Below are 27578 nucleotides of genomic sequence, written 5' to 3'. Positions count from 1 at the left end.
GGCACTGGCCAAAACCTTAAGTAAACTAGGACTTCACCCGCATATTTATGCTGATGATGTTACTATTTATATTCCCTTCAGAAATGACTTGTCCGAGATCTCTAGTGCAATTAACCGCTGTCTAAATACGATGTACTTTTGGGCATCTTCTTTCAAACTGAATGCTGACAAAACACACTGCCTTCTACTATCGTCACAGCACAATAAGTACAGACCTTCAACATTAATCACCCCCACCCTAAACCTTCCCATCCTGGACAGCCTCAAAATTTTGGGAGTCACCCTTGACCTCTCACTTTCACTCGAACAACATGTTAACGCCACCGCAAAGAAGATGTTCTTCTCGCTGTGGAAACTAAAACGAATAAAACCATTTTTCCCTCAAGAGGTCTTTCGCAACCTCATACAGTCCGTCGTTCTCTGCCATCTGGATTACTGTAACGGAGTTTATGCTGGATGTAAAAAGCACCTCATTAAGAAACTGCAGATGGCCCAAAATACAGCGGCTAGGTTGGTCTATAGAAAGTCAAAATTTGAAAGTGCCACACCCCTCCGAGAGAAACTGCATTGGCTTCCTGTCAAGGTTCGAATCTCCTTTAAACTCTGCTCTCAAGTTCATAAAATCCTATATGGTGAGGTACCTGGCGACATGATAGATCTCATCATCCTACCTCTCAGGAATACATTCAGACTCAACCATTCGTATCTTAGCCTTCATTATCCAAAATGCAACGGCATCAAGTACAAATCCACGTATGCTACATCCTTCTCTTTCATCAGTACTCAGCTTTGGAACTCTTTGCCGAAAACCATAAAAACCATCCCCAACCATCTAACTTTCAGGAAATCTTTAAAGACCATGTTATTTGGAAATGCTTATCCCATGGCCTCTGCATGTGTCTCCACTGTTGGATGCGCATCGATCTAGAGACATTTTGGACACATTCCCTTTCCCTCCTGGTTTTCCTACTCCTTCCATCCATTCCTACTCTTCCCCATTCTCTCTTGTAGGTTTTTCTGCTGTATAAGCTTCATTTCACTGCATTGGCGTCTGCCTCTGTGGTGCGCTGTAAGCCACATTGAGTCTGACACTGTTGGGAAACTGTGGGGTACAAATGAGATAATAAATAAATAAATAAATATACTGCCTTTCTATGGTTACAATTAAAGTGGTTTACATATTCTATACAGGTACTTATGTTGTACCTGGGGCAATGGAGGGTTAAAGGCCTCTTTTACCAAGCCACACTAGCGATCCTGGCGCCGCAATGCCAACAAAGGCTTTTTCGCTTTGACTAGGCTTTGTCGGCATTGCCATGCAGGAATCGCTGGCACAGTTTGGTAAAATAGGCCCTAATTGACTTGCCCAGAGTCCCAAGGAGCTGCAGTGGGAACTGAACCTGGTTCTCCTAGTTTTCAGGCCACTGCACTAACCATTAGGCTACTCCTCCACCCTTAGGGGTCCTTTTACTAAGGTGCACTAATGGATTTAGAATGCAGTGATTAGTGTGTGCTAAATAAGACACCCATTATATCCTATGGGCATGTTATCATTTAGCGCACGCTAAATCTGTTAGCACACCTTAGTACAAGGACCCCTTAGTGCAGCTTAGTAAAAGGGCTCCTTTGTCACTTTGCCCAGTCATAACACCTTTTTCTGGGGTCCTTTTAAAGGTAATCAATAGAAACCAAATAAAATAAAACATGGAAAAGAAAATAAGATGATACCTTTTTTATTGGACATAACTTAATACATTTCTTGATTAGCTTTCGAAGGTTGCTCTTCTTCGTCAGATTGGAAATAAGCAAATGTGGTAAATGACAGTATGTTTAAGCAGGGGCGTATCTGGACTCCGGCGGCAGGGGGGGCCAGAGCCAGAGGGAGGGGGCACATTTTAGCCCCCCCCCGCCGCCGCCATTGTCAGAACCCCCCCGCCATTGCCAGATCCCCCCACCAACGACTCTCCACCCTCCCCCCCCCCGCCAACCCTCCCCTGCTGCCGTGGCTTACCTTTGCTGGCGGGAGACCCCAACTCCCCGCCAGCCGAGGTCCGTTTGCCGCCTTTAAAGATATTTCTTCAGCTGGTGGGGGACCCCAACCCCCGCCAGCTGACCCAACGTCTTTAAAGTTCTTCTTCGGCCTCCGTGGCCGTGCTGTAGTTGATAGCTGTTCAATCCAGTTCGGAGTCTGACGTCCCAGCACGTTGTCCTGCACGTACAAAGGTAAACAACGGCAGCGGGGGAGGGTTGATGGCGGTAGGGGGGTCCAGGGCGAAATCTGTGAGGGCCCAGGCCCCTATGGCCCCACACAGATACGCCCCTGTATATAAGTGAAACATCCAAGCATTTCATTGACAATCTAACAGGGTGGGGGTGGGTAGGAGGTATGCATGGGAACATCAAAGCATTTCAGTGATAGTCTAGGATGGGGGTGGATAGGTGAGAGGAGGGTGATAAACAGAGCAATACAACTTTGTGGTTTATAATGGGGTCCTTTTACTAAGCTGCGGTAGGGCTAACATGCGGGTAGCGCATGCCAAATCACTACCGCAGGGGTAGCACGGGCGCCCTGTGGTAGTTTCAAAGTTGGTGCGTGCTGTTTCCCTCGATAGAAAATATTTTTCTATTTTTCTACCGCAGGGGTATTCCTGGTGGTAATTGGAAGCACAGCCACATTGGTGCATGCTGTATGATTACCATACGAGTAGTGCGTGAGCCCTTACCGCTAGGTCAATGGGTGGCAGTTAAGGGCTCAGGCAGTAAATTAGCCGCATTTTTAGACTGTAAGCTCTACTGAGCAGGGACTGTCTCTCTATGTCAGGTGTTCAGAACTGCGTGCGTCTGGTAGCGCTATACAAATGTTAATAATAATAATCATACTTTTACTCCCCCATTGAAAGGTACCTTTTTTCCCAGCCATGGCAAAAAAATGGCCCAGCCAAAAATACGCACCCACACTACTGCAGGCCACGTTTTACTGCGTCTTAGTAAAAGGACCCCTTTATGAGTCATGAAGAAATGCTGTCCTGGAAATTCTCAGTATTATTAAAGCAGATTATCAGGGCTCATTTTTCTATCATTTCATACACAGGCCCCTTATATCATTCCACAGGCGTGGAGGTGGAGGTAGTGGATTCGAGGCCTCGTCTTCCAGAGTTTAAAAAGGCATGGGATAAGCATGTGGGATCACTTAGGAACAGGAAGAATTAGGGGTTACAGAGGATGAGCAGACAGGATGGGTCATTTGTCCTTTATCCTTTATCTGCCGTCATGTTTCTATGTTTCTAACAGGTCATTTCATTTCCATCAAAAAATGTATTTACTAGTCAGTCCAGTAAAAAAAGTTATCACCTTATTTTCTTTTCTCTGTTTTGCTTAATTTCTATTTATTACAAGTGTGATAAAAAACAAAACCAAAACTCTGAAAGGGAAGAATACATACAAGAAACAACCCCCACGAAAGTGCTGAGTCACCAGAAAGTCATTCGAGCCTCGTTCACACTAGCTCAGCTAGGCGACTCTCCTATTAGAGAGGGCGAGGCCGGTGCAGGCACCACGTGAGCAGCTGTGCAGGGATTGGCTGCTGGCGTTCCATATTTTATTATATTGCCTTTGCCTTGTTTTTCTAAGCCATCTCGAAAGCTGCCGCGGTTCAGTATAAGAAAAAAAAAAAAAAGTAAATATGGAAAGAAGAGCATGTGATCAGAGCAGCTGAATAAAGAAGCAGGATCAAATAGAGAGAAAGAAAAGCAACTTGTACCTGGCTACTTTCTGGAGCAGCAGATGGGTTAGGGAAGAGCTCCCACCTTCAATCGCCCGGCCCTTGACTCACCCTGCGCCAAGGTTACAGCACCTGCCCGGGGAAAGGCGTCTTCCAAGGCCATTTGCACTTCCCGAGAAAGGGGAAGCACCTTAACTAGGTCAGAGCGAGGAGGAGGGAGCAGGAAACCGCTTTCATCACACTGACCCGTGAGGAGGGCACTGGGCTTCCTGCGGCGGAGAGAGGGTAGTAGACCCTGGCTGTCTTCTTCTGCGTCCTGTTGCTTGTACCGTTCCCGCACGCTCGGTGGGTGCAGAAACTCCGGCTCGCACGCAGAGTGCAGGCTTGTAACGATCGGCTGATTTGGGTGTCGTATTTTTCCGCAAGTTTTAAGGGTTGGTTGCTAAGAAGCCTGTGCTTTACTTTGACTGGCATTGCTGAAAGAAATAAGCCGGATCAGTACATTCCAGGCTTTCGAAAGACTTTGTAATAATGCAAGGTTTAGATGTTTGGAGGTGCTGTGGAGCTCGAAGATTTCCTGTGTCTTGTTTATATGGGTTTTTTTTTTCTTCTTTTATTTATTTATTGTTGCTAGTAAGCTATGGTTTCACGAAAGATTTTATGCTTTTTTTTTTTTTTTAAAGCATATGTCTACTACTTTTTTTTTTTTTTAATTCTGTAGCAAAATAAAATATGCAACAAAGCTTTGGTGATTGCACAAGGGTTAGTGCGAAAATCCCCGGGGATCTTTTGCCAGTTTCTGCAGATGAGAAAATTTAATAGGAGCTATTAATATGTGTGTTGGGAGAAAGAGAGGAGTCATTGGCGTATTTAAACTGGAGGACACTTGTTTTTGTAGATACATATGAGGAAACACTGGTGATTGGAGAAGACGCTCTGTTAAAAACGTTTATAATAAGACCGAGGGTAACAGTCTATGTGCAGCTTATGAGCTAACTGCCCTTACTTACTATGCTGTGTGTCTATGGGGGGGGGGGGGGGGGGGGGGGAATGTTAGATAAAAACTCAGTATTGATTAATTTCACTACTGCAGTTAAAGGGAATGTCATAGTAGTTTACAGCACATGCAGGGGTTAGCAATAAAGTAGTTAAGTAGTTAAACAGTTTAAGCAAGAACATAGTAAATATGGCGGGACTGGTGGTTGGGAGGCGGGGATAGTGCTGGGCAGACTTACACGGTCTGTGCCCTGAAAAGGACAGGTACAAATCAAGGTAAGGTATACACAAAAAGTAGCACATGTGAGTTTATCTTGTTGGGCAGACTGGATGGACCATGCAGGTCTTTTTCTGCCGTCATCTACTATGTTACTATGAGGCTCATTTTCAAAGCACTTAGCCTCCCAAAGTTCCATAGAAACCTATGGAACTTAGCCTCCCAAAGTGCTTTGAAAATATGCCTCTCTGTATTTCAAGCGTTCTGCGCGTTGTAGTATTTTTTTTTTTTTTTTTATTAAACTGGCAAATAAGACGTGTATTGCTTGTGTCTGATGAAGTGCTGTATTTATGTAGCAACTTCTTGTTACTCAGTAAAGGGGTGGGGGTGTACTCGCTTTACCTACCTCCCAAGGATGATGATTGTGTTTTTAGATGTGAAACTGTGAACCAGGATGTTAAAGTTGTGGCTTGCATCATTGGTCCATGGCCCCTGAGGCCAGAAACCAGTTCTGCAGGTGCCAGTGACACTTTGCATCTGTGGCGAGAAGAGGGGAGGGGCACTTTTCACACCAGCATTTCCCGAACTGCTTTTGTTTGTAAGCTGCAGCTGCTCTCACCTAGAAATGTGTTTAGTCAATTTTTTTGGACTTTATTTCCCCAGAACCAATGGTTTGATTAGGTCTGTTTTAAACTCAATGTGTCTGTTAGTTTTTTTTTTTGTGTGTGTGTCTAATGGCAAATCTAGTCTTATTTCTGTTCATTTTTGAAGAGCTCTTTTGCCCTCAGATGGACACATTTTCAACCCTTTTTTGGATAATTTTCTTTCCAACATCCTATTGAGTTTGAAAGAATAAAAATTGTGCCCTTGTCCCTCAAAGTTGAACAGGCACCAGGATATTAAGGTGCCTTAGATGAACTTTCAATCTCATGCCCCCCCCCCCTTCAATTATCTTTTTGTGCCCTTAGACCCCCTCCTCCTCCCCACCCCCAAGATTTTTATTATGCCAATATCACCCATACCAGAGTAGTCATGTAAAATGTACAAATGGACATCAGACTTATTTAAAACTTTTTTTTTTTTTTTGCATACACATACATAATCCAGGCAATGTCCAAAAGCCACGTATCTGGATAAATGGCTAGTTGTACTTTTACCCACTGGGAGGGTGGGTAATTTTCATGCTGATGGTTCTTTGAATTGTCTGGTTGTCGGGATCTATTGTTTTTTCGTTTTGGCTGTACCTGCTTCCCCAGGTAACCCTCTAATTTGCCTAATGGTTGATCCAGCCCTGTCTGGCACTGTTTGTAAGTATCCAGCACATCCTTGAAATTGGAGAATTCACTTATACTCCAGTTTATTCTCCAGACAATGGTAGGATCTGTGTTTCTGAGAGAATTGAGCTGGATGTTAAAGCTGCAGCACATGTTGGATGGTTCAGTCTGCCCTCTTTTCAGGGTTCTGCAACTTCCTGTTATCACATGGCGGATGAGGTTTTTGAAATTGTAATTTTTTTTTTTTTTTGCTCATCTGTTCCCTGAAGAAACCAAACAAGCATCATGCTGCCTCTCCTGAAGCACAAATCTAGCCTGCTCAGCTGAAAGGAGGAACTGTAAGGGAGACTTGGGGAGGGAGGGGGAGTGAAACTACAGTAAAACATGCCTGTCCTTTCCTTCAGAAGAAATGAACTTTCCCCAGGTTTCCAATAAAAGTGTCTTGCGATCAAGCACTACCAGCAGACGAGGATGCAGAGGTCAAACTCCAATTAATGCCTCTGTTTCAAGGTCATGAATAGAACTGCACAGTAGCTTTTCTAATCAGTAAAAAAAATCACCTGACTTCTTAACAAAAGAGCCGCAGTTAGCTATAGCATTTCTTGTGCATGTACACTTAAATTTCTATTTCTGGTGTTTTGTTGACTCAGTGTGCAGTAGTCATTGTTTCGGAGTGCTTTAAGATTTTTTTTTTTTTTTTCTTTTCTAGGTACAGAGCCAGGAAGAACAGAAGATCAGCAGTGGAAGCCAGTGCTTTTATGTACAGTATTAACAAATATCCAGACTCCAGATGCACATGTTTTCACTCGACATTGCTGCTTGAAACATAATGAAGAAGCTGGTTGGATTTCTGCTGCGCTGAACATTTCAACAATGGGGCTTGTTGTCCTTGTGTGATTATAGGGATGACACATTATATGTGTCACTGGCAAACAGGTCTTTAGTGCGATAGTACAGAAATGCAAGATCACTGTTCGTTGAAAGGACCTGTTTTAAACTGTGCCTGTCCCTGCGCTTACACTGAAGCAGTCAGTGATATGGCTCTCGATATCTGTGGTCCTACCAGAGAGTGGAACAAATTTGAAGAGCCAAATTTTGAAGAGCCTGTGATATTCGACAAGCTTCCAAGTGGCATCCAGGAAGTTGCTGATGACGTGAGGAGTTGCGCGGTTGTAACTAGTGGATTGCCTGAGAATTCCTGTACCTGTAAAACTGAACACAATTCTTGGGGGGATTTTGAAGGTTTCACTGAATCTGTGGCCAGCTCTGAGAGCTTTAACAGTACACTTGGAATGCCGATACAGTTTCCAGCAATAAAAAATTTCCAAAATGTTTCACATTTTAGTGAGACACATTGCACTACCTCCAATGGACTTGATTTTCCTGAGCCCACTGAACAAAAAAGAAATATCACTGCTATGGACTCAGGAGCTGAGGTATGTTTGTTTTTAAAATAAAATTATATTGTAATTCTTTAAATTTACTGCTCATGCAGTTGGGCTGGCCTGGTAGCTGCGATGGCATGCATTTCTATGTGGCAGGTTCCTGGCTTTGATTCCTGGGTTAGGACCTTAGCTCCCCAGGTCAGCAAGGGCTCCGGCTGTTGCAAAGACAGCATTTATAGCCCCAGAGAGCAGGGAAAGTTGTGGCCTTTGTGTGAAATGATGTCTAGACAACTAACTCAGTGCTGTCTGTTAAGATCTCTTATTGTGTACTGTGTTGACATTCAACTATGTTGACATTGTAAGTATCATGCTGTCATCATATGAACTGTTATTTAAATACTTTTTCTGTTGATATTGTCTGTGGCCACATTGATCTTTTTCGTACACTGCCTTGGATTAATTTTATCATAAGAATATAAGAGTAGCCATACTGGATCAGACCAATGGTCCATCTAGCCCAGTATCCTGTTTCCAACAGTGGACAGTCCAGGTTACAAGTACCTGGCAGAATGGCAAATGGTGGCAACATTCCATGCTGCCACTCCAGGGCAAGCAGTGTGTTCCCCCTTGTCTGACTCAATAGCAGATTATGGACTTTTCTTCCAGGAACTTGTCCAAACCTATTTTTAAAGACCGATATGCTATCCGCTGTTGTTACATCTTCTGGCAAAGAGTTCCAGAGCTTAACTATTCATTGAGTGAAAAAATATTTCCTCCAGTTTGTTTTAAAAGTATTTCCATGTAACTTCCTTGTGTGTCCCCTAGTCTTTGTACTTTTAGAACGAGTAAAAGAATCAATTTCACTTCTACTCATTCTTTAAAAAGGAGGTGAATCCTAATAAGTAAAATTACAGGGCCACAGGTGGCTACTTGTCCTAAGGTTACTATAGCAACAATCCTGGGCCAAACTAAAGTACCTGTATGAGGAGGAGGATGGTTTCGTGCTGTGGGCTGAGAACCTGGAATTGGGTTCAATTCGCACTGCAACTCCCTGTGACCTTGGGAAAATCACTTAACCCTCCATTGCCCCAGGTTCAAAACATACGTTGTGAACCCACCAGGGACAGAGAAATTACCTGCATATAATAAACATAAACGGAAAGGAGGTTTATCAAATCCATTCCCTTTTACCCTTTTAAAATATTTTATAAAGGATAAAACTCTCCAGTAAAGGTGAATGAAATGCATTTATGCTCAAGATTCAGAAGAGAAGCTTCTTTAAAAACACTTATCAAGTTTTCAATTGCAAATATGATGGTAACCTTTTAAGTTTTAATTTCAGAACCTGTAAACATTTACATACCCATACAAAAGATCAAGGTTTTACCTAACTGTAAGGAAGAATACTGTAATAATTGAGTGCACAGGTTATCTATATGAAAACGGGTAAAAACAGAGAAACAAACCTTGGGTATTATCGCAAAAAAAAGGGGGGGGGGGGACAAGCGAAGTAAAAATAGGAAGTGGATAAAAGGAAAGTTTCTTGGTTAATTAGGAAGGTGGTAACCCCCATAGTACCAAAAGGAATCTGATTCCTCCAGACTGGCTTAGGGCAGGTTGCATGTGCTGGTCACCATTGCTCAGGATGCTGAGTTTCAAAAAAGAAATGGGGGTATATTGTTCGATGTAAACAGCATGGCATTGGCAAACTAGGCAGTTACCTAGAGCACTGATAGTTCAGGAGCGGTAAGTATTAAATTCCTTTTCCAATCAGCGCTGGGTGGAACAACCCAAACTAATAGGCAGACAAGCCGGCAGCTAAATTACGAGGAAGCGCAGGGCTTCGGCACATGCTGAAGGCCTACCATGTTGACGCCCATTCCTTAACAGGAAGTGTGTCAGATTGGGCAGTGGTGAAGCAGCATAGGCATCTACTGAGGCCCTGCACTTCCTTGCTGTTTTGCAACTGGCTTATCTTCTTGTTTCGGCTGTTCTTCCATCTCAAGCAGTGACAACAGTGGCGAGGAAGAAGGCAGGAAATGGGGGGGGGGAGGGGATAAATAGAAGGGGAAAGGAGGGTTGCTGATCCACAAGGGGGGAGAAATGGTGGTGCAGGAAGATGTTGGATTATAGGGGGAAGTGCGAGGAAATAATGTGCATATAGAGTTAAGGAAAATGGGTTCTAGGTAGTTCCCATCTGGACAGTTCCCACCTAGGACAATTACTATTGAAACAGTTCCCACCCTTAACAATCGTGAAGCATCACTGTCTGAAACTTATCTCCTTCCCTTTCCCCTTCCAGATCATTTGGGGGAGGGGCAATGCCCCCCCCCCCCCTATAAAACATTACCTTTAACACGGCACGCCACAGCAAACCAACTACCACCCACTCCTTCCCGATTTACGCACCCACTAAATAACTTATTCCACTCTCCAACACTGTCCCAGTGACAACCCTACGTGTTGATAGACTGCCTGAGATTTGCAGAATTGCAACATGATCTTTAGTTCTGATGTTTACATTTCACTTTGGAGTCTAGAATAGAACTCCCCCCCCCCCCCCCCCCCAGTGCATATTTTCTGTTCTAGGCTGTCTTCCCCCTCCCCATCCCATAAAATTTACCATCGCCAACCCAAGTCACTTACAAAACAAACTTTTCATTTTAGGCCCACTCTCACTCAATTACCCAATTTCCATATCATCATGCTGATCAATCCATAGACTGGTGGGTTGTGTCCATCTACCAGCAGGTGGAGATAGAGAGCAAACTTTTGCCTCCCTATATGTGGTCATGTGCTGCCGGAAACTTCTCAGTATGTTCTCTGTCTCAGCAGGTGGTGGTCACACACAGCAGCAGCTCTGGCTAGGCCTCCAAGCCTAATTTTTAGGTTTTGTTGAGTGCCTGGGGTTGAGGGCTCTTCTTGAGCAAGTGCAAACCTGGTGGCGCCAGGTCCCTCCTTTTCTCCCCCCTCCCGCTGGCTCCGTTAAAAAAAAAAAAAAAAATTTGAACGTCCTTAAAGGCGTTTATTTCGACGTTTATTTAAACGTTTATTGCAGCTACTCACTGGGACACCAGGTCGTTACAGCTCGGAGCGGAAAGCAGGTAATTTTTACCTTTTTATAGCGGGCAGGGGGTTCCCCGATTGATCTCCACGTGGCATATGGCGTCGGAGGGCGAGGGCGCAAAGAGTCGCTCCCCGGATCGCTTGGGCGCTTCTAGAGGGGATGCGGGGGTCTTAAAGTCTGATTCGCCCTTGTTGGGTGACAGTTTCGTGACCGATGAGTGTCCCGGTCCTTCCTCCGGTGTGGCGGTTTTTCCCGCCATAAACGCCCATCCCCCGCTGCTCGCCTCCGCCATCTTGGCCGGCCACGCGGCTCGGACGGCTTCTTCTTGGGCCGCCCTTGAGGTAGGAGACATTAATGCCATGAACGCCCTTAATTTGGGTGACGGCACAAAAGCGGCAAAAGTTAAGCGCCGTTCTTCCCGCGCGGCTCCTTCGCGGAGTGTCGCGCCGGACGACATCTTGGATGCGCAGCATGTCTCTCCCCCGCTCTTGCGAGCGCCGGTTGAGGGTGCGTCTAGGGATGTAGCCCAGGCTGTGGAAGTGCACAGTCTGGGGGGTTTCTCCCCCGAGTTTGTTTTGCTGCTGCATCAGGCCTTTCTTATGCAAAACGCTGCCCCTGCTCCCTCGTCTGGTAAAGAGGTTGAGGCCCCCGGAGGTAAACGCCCTCAGGTTGATTCCCAGGCCTTGGAGGACTTTGTCTCCTCCGATGTAGATGAGGGCAGCGTATCTGAGTTCTCCCAACGGTCCTTTGCGGATTCCTTGGAGGAGACGGATCCCCGCTCGGATGGAGCGGATGACCCCTCTGCAGTGCGGCTCTTTAGCTCAGAGGATTTGCCCAACCTGTTAGTGCAGGCCATGGGCATTTTGAAGATTTCCTCTCCGGAGGACGTCTCTCCCTCAGCCCCTGTTGGCTCTGCCATTATGCTGGGGACGAAGCGCCCGCCTAGAACCTTCCACGTGCATGATGCCATGCACACCTTAATTTCGGCTCAATGGGATGTCCCGGAAGCGAGCCTTAAAGTGGCTAGGGCTATGTCCCGCCTCTATCCTTTGCCTGAAAGTGAACGTGAGGCCTATCTGTGGCCTACCGTGGATTCTTTAATCACTGCGGTGACTAAGAAACGGCGTTGCCGGTGGAAGGTGGCACGGCCCTAAAGGACGCCCAAGACAGAAGATTGGAGGCGGCCTTAAGGTCGTCCTTTGAGGCGGCTGCTTTAAGTTTGCAGGCCTCAGTTTGCGGCTCCTATGTGGCCAGGGCGTGCCTGACTATGGTGCAGCGGGCTTCCCCTCGGATCATTCCTTGAGGGCTGATTGGCCGGCCCTGGAATCGGGCTTAGCCTATTTGGCAGACTTGCTGTATGATGTCTTGAGGGCCTCAGCTAAAGGCATGGCTCAGACAGTCTCTGCGCGGCGGTGGCTTTGGCTGAAGCATTGGTCTGCTGACCACGCCTCTAAATCCCGCCTGGCTAGATTGCCTTTTAAAGGCAAGCTGCTCTTTGGGGTCGAGCTGGACAAAATCATGACCGATCTCGGCACGTCTAAGGGCAAGAAGTTACCAGAGGTCAGGGCTCGGGCTAGTACTCGCCCCGGTACCTCCAAAGGATGGTTTCAGGAAGCCCGTCGGTACCGCCCGGGCAGGTCGGGCTCCTCTGCCCCCTCTTCCTTCAAGAGGAACTTCTCCCCCAAGCAGCATTCCTTTCGCAGAGACCGCCGTCCCGGAGGTGCTCCCTCCGGTCCTCCCCCAGGGTCTCGTACCCAATGACGGGGCCTTGGTCCACGCCCCAGTGCAGATTGGAGGACGGCTGTCCTCGTTCCTGGGCGAGTGAACCACAATAACTTCAGACGCTTGGGTGCTGGAAGTCATCAGAGACGGCTACAAGCTAGAGTTCTGCCGACCCTTAAGAGACGGGTTTGTACTCTCTCCCTGCAAGTCTCCGGTCAAAGCTGTGGCAGTGCAGCAGACCTTGGACAATCTGATCCGCCTGGGTGCGGTCGTTCCGGTGCCAGAAAGTCAGCTTGGCAAGGGGCGTTACTCCATTTACTTTGTGGTACCAAAGAAAGGAGGTTCTGTACGGCCTATCCTCAACCTCAAAGGGGTCAATCGGGCCTTGAAAGTTCAGCACTTTCGCATGGAGACTCTCCGCTCTGTTATAGCGGCAGTGAAGGCAGGGGAGTACCTGGCATCCTTGGACATCAAGGAAGCGTACTTGCATATTCCCATCTGGCCTCCCCATCAACGCTTTCTGCGTTTTGCAGTCCTGGGCCGACACTTCCAGTTCAGAGCCCTCCCGTTCGGGTTGGCTACTGCTCCGCGGACCTTCTCCAAAGTAATGGTGGTCATCGCGGCCTTCCTGAGGAAGGAAGGAGTACAAGTCCATCCTTATCTGGACGACTGGTTGATCCGAGCCCCCTCTTATGCAGAGTGCGGCAAAGCTGTGAACCGGGTGGTTGCTCTTTTGAGCTCCCTGGGGTGGATCATCAACTGGGAGAGAAGCCAGCTGCGCCCAACTCAGTCCCTGGAGTATCTGGGAGTTCGATTCGACACCCAAGTGGGCAGAGTGTTCCTGCCAGACAATCGGATTGTCAAGCTTCAGGCTCAGGTGGACCAGTTCCTAGTAGCCTCTCCTCTTCGGGCTTGGGACTATGTGCAGCTGTTGGGCTCTGACGGCCACGATGGAAGTAGTGCCCTGGGCCAGGGCTCATATGAGACCACTACAACACTCTCTGCTGCAGCGCTGGACTCCGATGTCGGAGGATTATGCTGTGCGCCTTCCCTTGGACCCAGCAGTGCGCAAGGCGCTGAGCTGGTGGACGCAGACAGACAAGTTGTCTGCAGGAATGCCTCTGGTGACCCCGGAGTGGATTGTTGTCACGACGGACGCATCTTTGTCGGGCTGGGGAGCCCACTGCTTGGGAAGGACAGTGCAAGGGCTCTGGTCTCCTGCAGAGGCAAAGTGGTCTATCAACCTCCTGGAACTCAGAGCCATTCGGTTGGCGCTTTTGGAGTTCATCCCGGTACTGGCGTTGAAGCCAGTACGGGTCCTGTCGGACAATGCCACGGCTGTGGCCTATGTCAACCGCCAGGGAGGTACCAAGAGCGCCCCTCTAGCCAAGGAGGCCATGAATCTATGCCAGTGGGCGGAAGCGAACCTGGAACAGCTGTCAGCGGCCCACATTGCCGGAGTCATGAATGTCAAGGCGGACTTTCTCAGTCGCCATACCTTGGAGCCCGGAGAGTGGCAGCTATCTGCTCAGGCGTTCTTGGACATCGCGAAGCGCTGGGGCCAGCTGAGCCTAGATCTGATGGCGTCATCGGCCAATTGCCAAGTGCCGCGCTTTTTCAGCAGAGGACGGGACCCTCGATCCCTGGGAGTAGATGCTGTTCTCCAACTGTGGCCGACACAAGAGCTTCTCTATGTGTTCCCGCCCTGGCCCATGTTGGGCAGGGTGCTAGACCGGGTGGCAAAGCATCCAGGCCGGATAATCCTGGTGGGTCCGGATTGGCCCAGACGTCCCTGGTATGCGGACTTGATCAGGCTCTCAGTCGACGATCCTCTGCGGCTGCCAGTGGAGCAGGGCCTGTTACATCAGGGTCCCGTGGTGATGGAGGATCCCTCCCCCTTTGGTCTTACGGCCTGGCTATTGAGCGGCAGCGTCTGAGAAAAGGGCTTCTCAGACAAGGTCATCGCCACTATGCTGAGAGCGAGGAAGCGCTCTACTTCTACTGCTTACGCCAGGGTTTGGCGTACCTTTGCAGCGTGGTGTGAAGCAGGCTCACTTTCTCCCTTCACTGCTCCAATTTCTTCAGTGTTGGCGTTCCTGCAAGAAGGTCTGGAGAAAGGCCTGTCGCTCAGTTCCCTTAAAGTCCAGGTAGCGGCTCTGGCTTGCTTCAGGGGCCGCCTGAAGGGTGCTTCCCTGGCTTCGCAGCCAGATGTGGTGCGCTTTCTCAAGGGAGTTAATCACCTGCGCCCTCCTCTGCACTCAGTGGTGCCTGCGTGGAATCTCAACCTGGTGCTAAGAGCATTGCAGAAGCCGCCTTTTGAACCCTTGTCGAGGGCATCTCTGAAAGACCTGACGTTGAAAGCAGTCTTTTTGGTGGCTATCACTTCAGCCAGAAGAGTTTCCGAGCTCCAGGCACTCTCATGTCGAGAGCCTTTTCTGCAGTTCACTGAGGCAGGAGTGACTATTCCCACAGTGCCTTCCTTCCTGCCCAAGATTGTTTCTCGCTTCCATGTGAATCAGCAGCTCTGTCTCCCTTCCTTTCGGAGGGAGGACTACCTAGAGGAATACTCTGCTCTCAAATATCTGGATGTGAGACGTGTCATCATCAGATACTTGGAAGTGACCAATGATTTCTGGAAATCGGATCATCTGTTTGTCCTGTTTGCAGGTCCTCGTAAGGGTCTGCAGGCTGCTAAGCCTACAGTGGCAAGATGGGTCAAGGAAGCCATTGCAGCGGCTTATGTGGCCGCGGGGAAGGTGCCGCCTATCCAGCTGAAGGCTCACTCCACTAGAGCTCAGGCGGCCTCGATGGCAGAGGCCGGGTCCGTCTCCTTGGAAGAGATTTGCAAGGCGGCAACTTGGGCTTCGGCCCATACCTTCTCCAGGCATTACCGCTTGACTGTGGCTGCTCGGGCGGAGGCCCGGTTTGGAGCTTCAGTGTTGCGGTCAGGGATTTCTATGTCCCGCCCTGGGTGAGTACTGCTTCGGTACATCCCACCAGTCTATGGATTGATCAGCATGATGATATGGAAGGTAAAATTATGTAACATACCTGATAATTTTCTTTCCATTAATCATAGCTGATCAATCCATAGCCCCTCCCAGATATCTGTACTGTTTATATTCTGGTTGAATTTTAGGTTCAAGTTTAGTCTTCAGGTACTTCAGGAGGACTTCGTGTTCAAGTTTTTTCACTTGGATTCTTCAAGAGTTGAGACGAGTTTGTGTTACAGTGAGCTGCTGCATTCCTCTCCCCTCCGTTTTACGGGGCTGGATTGAGACTTAAATTTTGCCGGCACTCCCTCCCGCTTCGTACGGCTGTAGGGCAGCTTTGTACCCCTCCCGCTTCGGCGGTGTTAGGGTCAGTCAGCTCCTCCCGCGGTTGCAGTTGCAGGATAAGCCAGATCCCCCCCGCATCGGCGGGTGTGGTGTCCCTCCCCCGCTCCGCGGGGATGAGCTGGACGGATTCCCCTCCCCCACTTGTGTGGGGATGAGCTGGGTTAATTCCCCTCCCCCGTTTCGGCGGTGGTGAGCTGGGCAGAGTGTCCCTTTGTGGGTGTAATTCTCTAAGTGCTGAGTCCTGCGGATGGAGCTTTGATATCGACATACTGAGGAGTTTCCGGCAGCACATGACCACATATAGGGAGGCAAAAGTTTGCTCTCTATCTCCACCTGCTGGTAGATGGACATAACCCACCGGTCTATGGATTGATCAGCTATGATTAATGGAAAGAAAATTATCAGGTATGTTACATAATTTTACCTTTTTCAACCCCCCCCCCCCCCCCCCCCCAACACATCCGTTCACACCCAAATTTACACAGACCTTCCTGCTTCAGCACCGCCCGCCCGATCCTGCCTGTCCTCATCTGAAAGAGCTTTACTTCCACCACGATGCCACGTTGCCCACAACGCAACACCAGTACTTATGGGAGTTCAGATGCAAAAAAAAAAGACCCAAAACAACACATGAAAAGAAAAAAAAAAAGCTACAGGAGGATGGGAGATGACTGGAGGGGGGGAAGTCCTAGAAGGGAATTGTCCTGGGGGGAATTGGTGAATGGGAACTGTCTTGGTGGCAACTAGTCGGATACCGGAAAATGTAGGTTTCTGCTCAAGATGTTTTAAGATCTTTATGGGTTTGGAAAGCAAGGTTGGATTTAGAAGGTGATAGTAACTCAGAATTCCCGAGATTTAATGTCTGCAAAAGGGGACTGCCATTGGGATGGAGGCACGGCCAGTTCTTATGTGGTTGAGTAGCAATATTTTCTTATCAAATGTACAAGCGCCAGTGTGGTTGCTGGTTCTATGTATATTAGCAGATGGTGTCGCTGAATAGATAAATGAAGTGCCAGTTCATGGAAGCTAACCGCTGCCGCTGAATATCAGGCTCTCAATTTCTAAACTGCAACACCTCAGGCCAGCCGTGAAAAGATCTCTGGGTGTATATTAAGGTAGCATTAAACAGTAAGGGCTCCTTTTACTAAGTGGCAGTAAGCCCAACGTGGGCTTACCGCTCACTGTACAGGAAGTAGCCCGGCGGTACTTCCCACCCCTAACTCGCTGTCATTTCCGGTGCTATAAAAATGTATTTATCTTTTGTAGCACCGGAATATACCCAGCGGTAATCAGGCAGTGGCACGAGCTGCTCGGTTACCGCCGGGTTAATGCGGGAGCCCTTACTGCCACCTCAATGGGTGACGGTAAGGGCTCTCCCCTCCCCCCACCCCCGAAATGGCCACACAGCAAGTGCTTTACTTTTGCCCTAAAATCCTTTAGGCCTGTGCAGAAGCTGCTGCAAACTTGCCAAAGCAAAGAAAGTTCTATTTTCCGTCACATGATTTTATAGAGCAGGGGTGGGCAAACTCGGTCCTCGAGGGCTGTAACCTGAGGTTTTCAGGATTTTCCCAGTGAGTATGCATAAGAACTATTCGCATACAATGGGTCTCACGCATATTCGTCATGGGTATCTTAAAAACCTGACTGAGGACTGAGTCCGAACCCCGACTCTAAACAGAGCTCTTGAAGCTGCTGTGCTGTTCACTCCCTTTAATTTACTTTTCAAAAAAAATGTTTCCAAGAATAACTTTGAAATTGGAAACTTTTTTGTCAATCTTTTTAAAATCATATTAAAGAACACTTAGTGTAATTGCTTGTTTGCTTCGGCATGTTTTAAACTCCAATTCCAGGTGAACCAGCTACCAACATGCAGATAAATTGAAATGTGACTCATGCTTTATAAGGATGGTTGGTCACCTAAATTACAAGAACATATTAATATATGCATAATCACATTCTGTGCATCTTGTCCTCCACCACAAAAGCATACCTCTTGGAACTTTCAATGCCGTTCATCTCAGCCGTGTTTGAGACTATTTATGTTCTCACACATGGGCATGGCACCATCCAATCACAAAGCCCTTTGCTCATTAAAAACACATCATCTGTTCTGTTACTAAATTTAAACGACCAGGGGCTAAAGACTTATGTGTATATCAATCGTTCTTTATAATTCAAAAAATATTCTAAATCCCTCCCACCCCATCGTCACCTGATCTGTAATCCTAATTTAACCCATTAGTGCCCAATGTTCCCATAATACGCCATATGGGAACAAATTGGCATGGGAACGTTGGGCACTAATGGGTTAATATCCATACCATGATGTTGTTTAGCCATCCAGTGCTGTACTTTTGAGCTGACAATGTCTGAGTAACTATTCATGATTTATGTTCATTAAGCCAAAGTCCAACCCACATATATCAATCAAATTGCAAGGGTATGTAATTGTGTAAATCACGTTGGTGGAATTGCAAGTAGTCTCTGCTCTTGAATAGAAACATCTTACAGCTTGAGGATCTGTCCAACATACACCTTCCTATGTCTGATCGCAAGATTGACAGTTGTTACATTTCCAGTGTCCATTCCAAATAGATTTGTTGACACAGTCCAATTGTTTGTATGTCAGCATCTCCCCAATGGTTTTACCTCTACAGTAAGCTAAAATGGGCCATTCTGCAAATCCTTGATGCACCATTTATACTCTAATATAAAATGAAATTTGTGGGCCCACATATTTTAGTCTCCATCTGATAATCAGCGCTTTTGTCCTGTTCTGTCCTCTCCTCCCCACCCAATAACTGGCACTACTGTCCCCATAGCATCTACTGTTCCCTCTGTTCCCCAAGGTGTCCTCACACAGCTGGCTCTGCCCCAGCCCCCTTCCCCAAACTGGAAAATCCCACTTGCTCACTCCAGTGTAAAAAACAGTGGTGAGCAGGAGCAGTCCTCCAATGCTCTTGCCCATACAGTCTCCATAGTGAAAATGGGTGCCGTGGCTTCCTGCGCCTGCAGCAGTCCGCTGAAACTTGTGACTCACCTACCGCACAGCCATTTCCAGCCTGTCTTTGTCACCTTTCCTGGAAATAGCCATCCCTCTCAATTAGCATCAGTAACCACCCATACATGCCTAATCCCCCTCTGTACACTCCCAGCTGGCATAGAAGTGTGGGTCACTGCACCTTCCCTGTGACAGCTTGGGCTGCCCGCCTCTGGCCACACAGCACACATTCCTCTAAAACTGCTGTGGAGCTGCAGGTGTGGAAAACAGCAGCTGCAATGGCACATGCTGCCATAGAGCCAGCACATTTGGGAATTATCTTATCTGCAGCAACCGCTCAGATTCCAGCTCCTTCTCCCCAGTTTTCTCCTGGCTCCTGCTTTGCCGTAGGCAGTGTGTGCTTGGCTGGGAGCTGACACATCATAGTCTTAATTAAGATATATGCATACAAGTAGACAAATGGATGCACCCTTTACAGTAGGTACTCATGCCCTAACGAAATGCCCCTAATAAAAAAAGAAAAATATACGAACTGTAAATACACTCGACGCCTACTGATAAAATACAGCTGCCTGGAAAGAACTAGCAGCTGTGGTTCCTGTTTATTCTCTTAGAATCCAAAAATAAATGCTTCTGAGAGGGCTCAAAAACCAAGCATTATCAGCGTTTAGCAGATGTTTACAAAAAGAAAGCCATTTGGAAACTTTTCACCCTGAGACATTTCCAAAAAGCCCCCTTTTTGTTTTTTTTCCTGTGATTTGGTGTTGCTTTACAAAAGTTTGTTTGTTTGTTTTGGTGGTGTTGGGGGGGGGGGGGGGGGAATTCATATTTGGTGCCTAAGAAATAAGGCCTGATGATTATGGTGAAACAGGATAATAAGAATGAAAAATTTCCTATGTACATTTTATGTTTGGTTCATTTTCAGACTTTTCCAGTTTTTCATGCATTAGAAAAATAACGTGCAAAACTCAACTGTATCTGCTATTAATGTGCATTAAGTTGATTTTGCATGCACTTTTTTTTTTTTTTTTGATTATCCAAATGAACTGAATGAGCGGTAATAAATGAATGTCCTTAAGGATAGTATCCCAGTCTTGGACAAACAACATGGGTCACAAATAATGTGGCCTTGTTGACTTTGTCCTCAGATTCTCTGCAACAGTCCTTATATGCCTGGACTATCCAAAGACAGGTTGCTGTGAACACAGCAACAAGACCTTAGGAAATTGGAAGACTGGGCATCCAAATGGCAGATGAAATTTAATGTGGACAAATGCAAAGTGATACTCCTTGGGAAGTATAATCCAAATCATAGTTATCTGATGCTAGGGTCCATCTTGGGGGTTAGCACTCAAGAAAAAGATCTAGGTGTCATTGTAGATGATACGCTGAAATCTTCTGCTTAGTGTGCGGCAGCAGCCAAAAAAAGCAAACAGGATGCTAGGAATTATTAGGAAATGGATGGTGAATAAGACCGAAAATACTATAATGCCTCTATCGCTCCATGGTTTGATCGCAGCTTGAGTATTGTGTTCAGTTCTGGTTGCCACATCTCAAAAAAGATAAGCAGAATTGGGAAAAGGTTCAAAGAAGAGTGACCAAAATGATAAAGGTGATGGAACTCCTCTCGTATGAGGAAAGGTTGAAGAGGTTAGGGTTCTTCAGCTTCGAAAAGAGTCGGATGAGGGGAGAGATGACTGAGGTCTACAAAATCCTGAGTGGTGTAGAGCGAGTAGAAGTAAATCGCTTTTTTACTCGTTCCAAAAGTTCAAAGACTAGGGAACATTCAAGGAAGTTACATGGAAATACTTTTAAAACAAGTAGGAGGAAGTATTTTTTCACTCAAGGAATAATTAAGCTCTGGAACTCTTTGCCGGAGGATATAGTAACAGCAGTTAGCGTATCTGGGTTAAAAAAAAGGGTTGGACAAGTTCCTGGTGGAAAAGTACATAGTCTGCTATTGAGACAGACATGGGGAAGAAACTGCTTGCCCTGAGATTGGTAGCATGGAATGTTGCCACAATTTGGGTTTCTGCCAGGTACTTGTGACCTGGCTTGGCCACTGTTGGAAACAGGATACTGGGCTAGATGGACCATTGGTCTGACCCAGTATGGCTACTCTTATGTTAATGTTCTGCATCTAACTGGTCTGCTATCTCACTTTGGGTCCCTTTTTTTTTTTTTTTTTGGTTTTCGTACTTACCCACTTGAACAGCAAATGTTAATGCACAGTAAGCGCATAGGCAGTGCAATAATTGTTGGGGAAAGTACCCAACATGTTCCATTAAGACTGTTCCAATAATCATGGATGCATTACTACCTCCTTTTGAGAGTAAGTGCCACACTAAGGAGGGACTTCTATAAATAGCATGCAAAAAAAAATAGTTGCTATGCGCCATTCTATATAGGGTGCATACCCTTTTTATAGAAGAGTGCATAGTGCTGATTCCTGCGCCTAACCTTTAGATGCCAGACTTAACGCTTGCTGAAACCTGGTGCAAATGCTGGCACCCATGTTAGGCATGCTGACCCACTTTTTGGAATGCTCCTCCCATGACCCCACCCCCTTTTGGGGTATACGCTATGAGAGTTCGGCGCCCTTCTTTATAGAATAGTGCGCAGCCAGATGCAAGCGTAAATTTTAATGAGTGCAAATTAACATCAATAATTAGTTGGCACCCAATTATTGATGGCTGAGAGCTCGTTAGCCAATTTGCATGCATCTTGGCATCATGCCCTAATTTGGGCACCATTTATAAAATTCTGGGGTAAGGGTACAACTGATAAGCATGAAGTACTATGTGCTAACTGCAGTGTGCAGGCCACGCCCATTCTCTGCCTAGTTACTGCCCTCTATCAGAGTACGCAGTTAACATGTGATTTAGCACACACTAAGAGAGTCCAAATCTCCCGCAAAAAAATGCCAAACGCACAAAACAACAAAAAAATGGAAGAAACCCAAAAAGACCAGACTGAAACCACAGATGGTAAGAGCACCAAAAAGGTTTTATTGGGACCCTACACGGTCCGTGTTTCGGCCGAAAAGGCCTTCTTCAGGGGTCTTCAAATTGACGTATAAAGATGTTCCTCCAAAATTCTCACAGAGTAGAAAGACATAAACGCTGGTGCTATCCGAATGGCTTTAGTGTCTATGCACCGTTTGTTTTTTTTTGTTTGTGCATTTAGCACACACTGTCATGCCACCATGGTAAGTTATCACATTTGTGCAGTAACAACCGTGCTAATTTATGCATTAACCCCCCCCCCCCCCCCCCCCCCGGATTGTATATAGCACACCTAGCGTTGCACGTCAAAAACATGCATATTCTATAACAATGCGCATAACTGAATTGGCTTAAGCTAATCAGCGTTAGCACTTAAGCACTAATGAGCACTAATTGGCAATTAGAATTTAAACGCACAACTCGTTAAGCGTATTCTGTAACATTCTGTGCCTACTATATCTTAATAGGTGCAGGCAAAAAGGGGCGTGGTTATGGGCAGGAAAATGGGTGTTCCAAAATTTACACACACTGTTATAGAATATGGCCCTCTGCGTCTGAATCAACGTGCTGGGATTTATGCCATGGTTTCTTTGGTGTAAATGAGGCGCGTAGTTTTAGGCGCTAGGATATCAGCTTAAGTGCACTTCTATAAATAGCATGCAAAAAAAAATAGTTGCTATGCGCCATTCTATATAGGGTGCACACCCTTTTTATAGAAGAGTGCATAGCGCTGATTCCTGCGCCTAACCTTTAGATGCCAGACTTAACGCTTGCTGAAACCTGGTGCAAATGCTGGCACCCATGTTAGGCATGCTGACCCGCCTGAATCTAGGCGCAGCTTATAGAATAGGCTTCGGCAGAAATGCTTTCCGTGCCGATTTTTTTTTTTTTTTTTTAAGCGTAGTATATAGACTCTGGCCCTAACTGCGTAATGCACTTTATTAAAGGACCCCTTTAAGTGTAATGTTTTGTTTTTGTGTAGGTCTGCTTGAGTTATGACGACATCTTTAAATCTAGCTTTCCAGATATGCCTGTACATCAGTCATCTGAAAACATAGTAAGTTTAAACAGACTTCTTGAGATCAGCAGTGAGGATAAAGGAGTCGTCGAACTTATGAAGGAACAACTCAGGTAACAAGTTTTTATCAAATGCTTTACATTTTTTAGTAGATTTTGTCAACCTCATGAGTAATGGAAGACCATATTGCACTTAAATGTTGTTTTCTATCCTGGAGGTGTCGCACTTGTTAAAAAATATCACTTACTCATGGTACATGGTTCCTGTAAATTCCATATTTTCTTCCATTTTGAGTTTTGACAATTCAGAGTTGTACCGCACCTTGAATATTATATGTTGTTCTGGTCACTGCATCTAAAAAAAAATGTGGAATTTAGAGAAGGGCATCCAAAATGATAAAGGGGATGAAACAACTCTCCTAAGAGGCAAAGCTAATGAGATTAGGGCTCTTCAGCTTGGAGGGGATACCATTAGCCTATAAAATCCTGATGGAGTGGAATGGTTAAACACAAATCGATTGTTTGCTCTTTCATACAGTATAAATACTAGGAGACACACCATGAAGTTAAAACAAATTGGAGAAATGCATAGTTTTAAGCTGTAGACTTTGTTGCAGGCTGATATAGCGAAAATCAATTAGAGTAACTGGATTTACAAATGGTTCAAATAAGTTCCTGAAAGAAATGTCCACAAACCATAAAGCAGATTAGGAGAAAATTTCTACTTATCCCTGGGGGTAATTAGCATGAAATGTTTCTAATTTGGGGATCTTGCTAAGTACTTGTGACCTGGACTGGCTACTGTTGGAATCGGGATACTTGGCTAGAGGGACCTTCTGTTTGTCTCAGTTGGACAATTCTTATGTTCTTACTCTTCTTGATGGAGGAAGGTGGGGAATGTTCTCTGCCTATAGCTTGATCTCCTTCGGGTTCATAATATTTGATCAGTTATCTTTTGGTGGTTATGCCTCCATTTAGACCAGTGTTTCCCAAGTCCAGTCCTGGAGTACTCTTTGGCAGTCAGGTTTTTACGGATATCCACAATGAATATGCATGAACTTGATTTGCATGCAGTGCCTCCATTACATGCAAATCTTTCATGCATATTCATTGTGGATATCCTGAAAACCTGACCGGCAAGATTAGTACTCCTGGTTTGGACTTGGGGAAACACTGATTTAAACAACAGGTGTGAGATGAACACAGAGGATCCCTAATTAGAAAGAAAATGGTATAAAAACAACCTTAAATGACTGCATGCGTGTTGGGTGGTGCTTAGACAGTAACGCTGGCTGTGAGGAACCAAGGCTAGTGCCGGGCAGACTTCTACGGTCTGTGTCCCGTGTATGGCAAGACAGATGGGGTAGATATGCTAAAGAGTGCTTCGACAACAACTTCAGTAGTTGGAACGTAAAGACGGTGCTGGGCGGACTTCTGTGGTCTGTGTTCCAAAAATGGCAAAGAAAGATCAGGATCATGTATACAGATTTTATACCACATTAATTGTTGGTTTGATCATGAGTTGATGAGTGTGACAGTTGCACAGACTGGATGGACCATTCAGGTCTTTAGCTACGTTACTGTGTTATCTCAGAGACTGGTGGTATTTTGTGCTGGATCTTTAAATATGCAGGGCACAGTTGCTATACTAGAAGATAGTGTTTGGGAGTGATGTACAGCAAACATTTTTGGATTAAAGATGATTTTGGTACAAAGCACCCACTACTTTACCTTTTAAAAGTTTGGGTGCATCTTCTGTAGTATATATTCGTAATTGCCAGAATTATGAAGATGTTCATTCTACTGTTGCTCTCTTGTTTTCAGGAGTCATTGCCACTGTAACCTTGTGGCATGCAAATGTGGAAATATCTGTACCTTAGATATTCATCAATTTTTGTTTTGACCCTTTCTATGAACCATTGCTGATTAGTTCTCATCATTTGTTTTAGGATTGGTTCTGTAAACATTTGGAGAACCCATGATACTACCACTGAATCTGGATTACGAAGTCTCTGGAATGAATCTCATTGTCTCAAGAGCCTCATACTTACGCTTGGAATTGATTCTGATCGAAAAGTAAGCTACATAGTCACCAAAATAGATATGCTAGGATACAGGAGGCCTTCAAAATAAGCAAAATCCAAAGCCTGCAGAACAGCATTCCCCGATTTTTATTTTCCACAGTAGGATATCTTTTAAATGATGACGTGTAATGGAGAGTTTCTCTCCACGGTCACCCTCTCTACCCGCCTCCTCCAGTCTAATGTTCTCTTTTCCCACCTCCCACCTTTTAATACTGATACTTATTCAGTCGTCATTCCAGAAGTTCTACTTTGCTCCAACTTTCTCTTTCCTAAACACCACCTCTGTTTCCCACTCTTCTCCTACCCTCACTGCATTTATTTCCCCCCCTGACATACCTGAGATGACATTGTTCTGCCACGAAAGACAGACAACCTTTCATGCTTTTAATTAAATTGATTATATTTTTAGTCTAAAAAATATATAATTCCTTTTTAGAATGTTTTGGACAGTACAGATCACTTGGGTGAAACAGATCTCAAAGACGCCCAAGAACCAACAGAAGTTGATGGTTTCAGTGTAAATGGCTCTCAAACTTTAATTCAAACCAAGGTATGTTTATCTTCTACAAACACTGAGGCTCTGCCCAGACCCATTCCGTCCTCTCCCATGGAAGGTCTTACATATAATAAGACAGCAGACAAGTAGTCAGGTGTTAACAGGGACTCAAGACTCCTCTAAGGCTGAAAGTGTTTCACTTGAGTCAGACTCATTCCTCATGTAACTTCTGGTTCTGTCTTTAAAAAAGCCACACACCAACACACACCTCCTAAATTCAATACTTGCATTTTTATTCATCCTCCACCATCCTTGCCCGATTGCAACTGTACCTTTAACCTGTTCCCATTAAAAAAAAAAAACAACAAAGAACCTTTTAACAGGCACAGCTTAAGTGCCTGTAGTTACTGGAGCTGAAAGGTACGTTGGAATATTGGTAAAACAAGACAGCTAAGTGGTAATATCCTTTAATTTAGTAGTAATGTTTTAACTAAATAATCTTTTTGTCAGTTCTATAAGCCAGTGCTTCTTGACCCTGGCCATTGGGCACACCCAGCAGTTGGGTTTTCAGGATACCAATAACAACTATGTTTGAGAGATTTGCTTGCTTCCTCCTCAGTATGCAAATCTGTCTCCTGCATATATTGTGGATAACCTGAAACCCTAACTGTCTAGGTGTGCCCTGAAGACTAGGTTGAGAACTGCTGCTTTAAGCTGTTCACTGAATATGGGAACCGCTGTGTTTTTGAAAGGGAATCACTTGATATGGCATGGGGGCTGATTATGATTACAGATAGCATACCATACAACGAAGGTACAAGTCCCCAAACCCTGAGAATGACGTATTCTAAAATGTTAACATGGTGGCTGATTTTGGACTGCTGAATATTGCAGCTTTTTCACTGTGCTTTTGAAGTCGCACTAGACCTATGAAGGGCAATTCTTCAACTGGGCGGCCATGTTTACACAATGCTCGTGCGCATAAACATGCAGAATAACCCTTTTTCACGTGGGTGAACCCTTCCACATAGAAGCGGCTAAGTGCTATTCTGTAGGTGTGTATAGGAGACATACCCCCAGATTCTATAAGTGGCATGCAAATTTATGTGCTATCCTGAGAGGTATGCTCAACTAAATTGGCTAATGAGGCAATTAGTGCCAAAAATTGAGTGCTAACAAATCAATTATTGGTGGTTAATGGGCAACAATTTGGATTTGTATGTGCATCTCGCTAAACGCTATTCTTTAAAGAGCTTGCAAATTTTATAGTGTGCAGCTCAAAAGGGAATCTGCCCATGGGAGGGGCGTTCACTAAAGATGCTGGGTCTCCAAACTAAATGGCGTGCCAGGATTTACACCAGGTTTCAGTTGGTATAAACCATCACGCCCAAAGTTTGGCGTGGAAATCGGCTCTAAGCGCTATTCTGTAACTGCGCAGAACTTGGGAGTGCCGTTTTATAAAATAGCGCTTCATGTGGATTTCTTTTGGTGGTGGTTTTTTCTGCACCATTTGCTGAATATAATTTTTTTTGTGGTAAATGCGTGTCAGGGCCAGTGCTGCCAGTTACAAATGACAGAACACTAGAAATGACGTATGCCATTGCTGCATTTACATGCCCACATTTATGCCAGGTCTATGGCAGGTGTAACTGGCTTATGCTAGTATTGTCACTTGGGGGTCCTTTTATTAAGCTGCATTACGCATCCTGCATTACTTCTTGGCATCTGCGCAAGGTAAGCACACTACTGATTTTTTTTTTTTTTTTGAGGGGACGTGTCGGGGGCAGAGAATGGGTGGAGATTGGCAGGAGTGGCCTAATGGTTAGTTCAGTGGGTTGTGGACCGCCTTGTTTTATAAAATTACCCTCCATCAGTTCAATTTTTGTTTGCATTCATAAGTTTCAAGAAGATAGAATCTGTCTCTGCTCAATGAAGGTCCCAATGTAGCTTTTATTTCAGTGCTGTTCTTGTTCCCTAGGCTCCTTCCTTTAGTCGAAATTCTAAAACATATTCCCTTCTTTCAGCTTTCTGTCTCCCCAGATACAAAGCGTGGTCGTTTTTTTACATATCAGCTGTTCTCGAAGAAAGTGCCATCGAACAGGAATGCACCATCCATCATAATCCCAGGAAAAAAAGAACATTTTTGCTGCACATAGTCTTGAGATGAAAATTTTAAAATATTTATTAAAAAAAAAAAAAAAAGCGTGTCAATTTTCGTTGCCACCGTTTTTCCAGGTGAAGTTTGGTGTTTAAAA

General features: G+C 45.5%; 1 protein-coding gene and 1 long non-coding RNA gene across 2 annotated transcripts in view; one reads left to right on the top strand and one right to left on the bottom strand.

Annotated features, from left to right (window-relative positions):
* LOC115477931 overlaps positions 1 to 3848 on the bottom strand; it is a 5835-nt gene extending 1987 nt beyond the window's left edge. Inside the window, exon 1 of the long non-coding RNA XR_003943403.1 lies at positions 3761 to 3848. This is a non-coding gene — a long non-coding RNA (uncharacterized LOC115477931). The remainder of the gene's footprint in view (positions 1 to 3760) is intronic.
* Positions 3632 to 27578, top strand: CLBA1 (clathrin binding box of aftiphilin containing 1). Its single transcript, XM_030215071.1, has 6 exons — positions 3632 to 4066; positions 6918 to 7644; positions 22709 to 22857; positions 24693 to 24819; positions 25264 to 25377; positions 27348 to 27578. Exons 2-6 carry the CDS (start codon positions 7168 to 7170, stop codon positions 27477 to 27479), a joined length of 999 nt encoding a protein of 332 aa, XP_030070931.1. The 5' UTR covers positions 3632 to 4066; positions 6918 to 7167; the 3' UTR covers positions 27480 to 27578.

Source organism: Microcaecilia unicolor, chromosome 9 (assembly GCF_901765095.1).
Source record: "Microcaecilia unicolor chromosome 9, aMicUni1.1, whole genome shotgun sequence".
Taxonomy (NCBI): domain Eukaryota; kingdom Metazoa; phylum Chordata; class Amphibia; order Gymnophiona; family Siphonopidae; genus Microcaecilia; species Microcaecilia unicolor.
The sequence above is the reverse complement of the archived record's forward strand: the minus strand, read 5'-3'. Positions and strand labels throughout refer to the sequence as shown.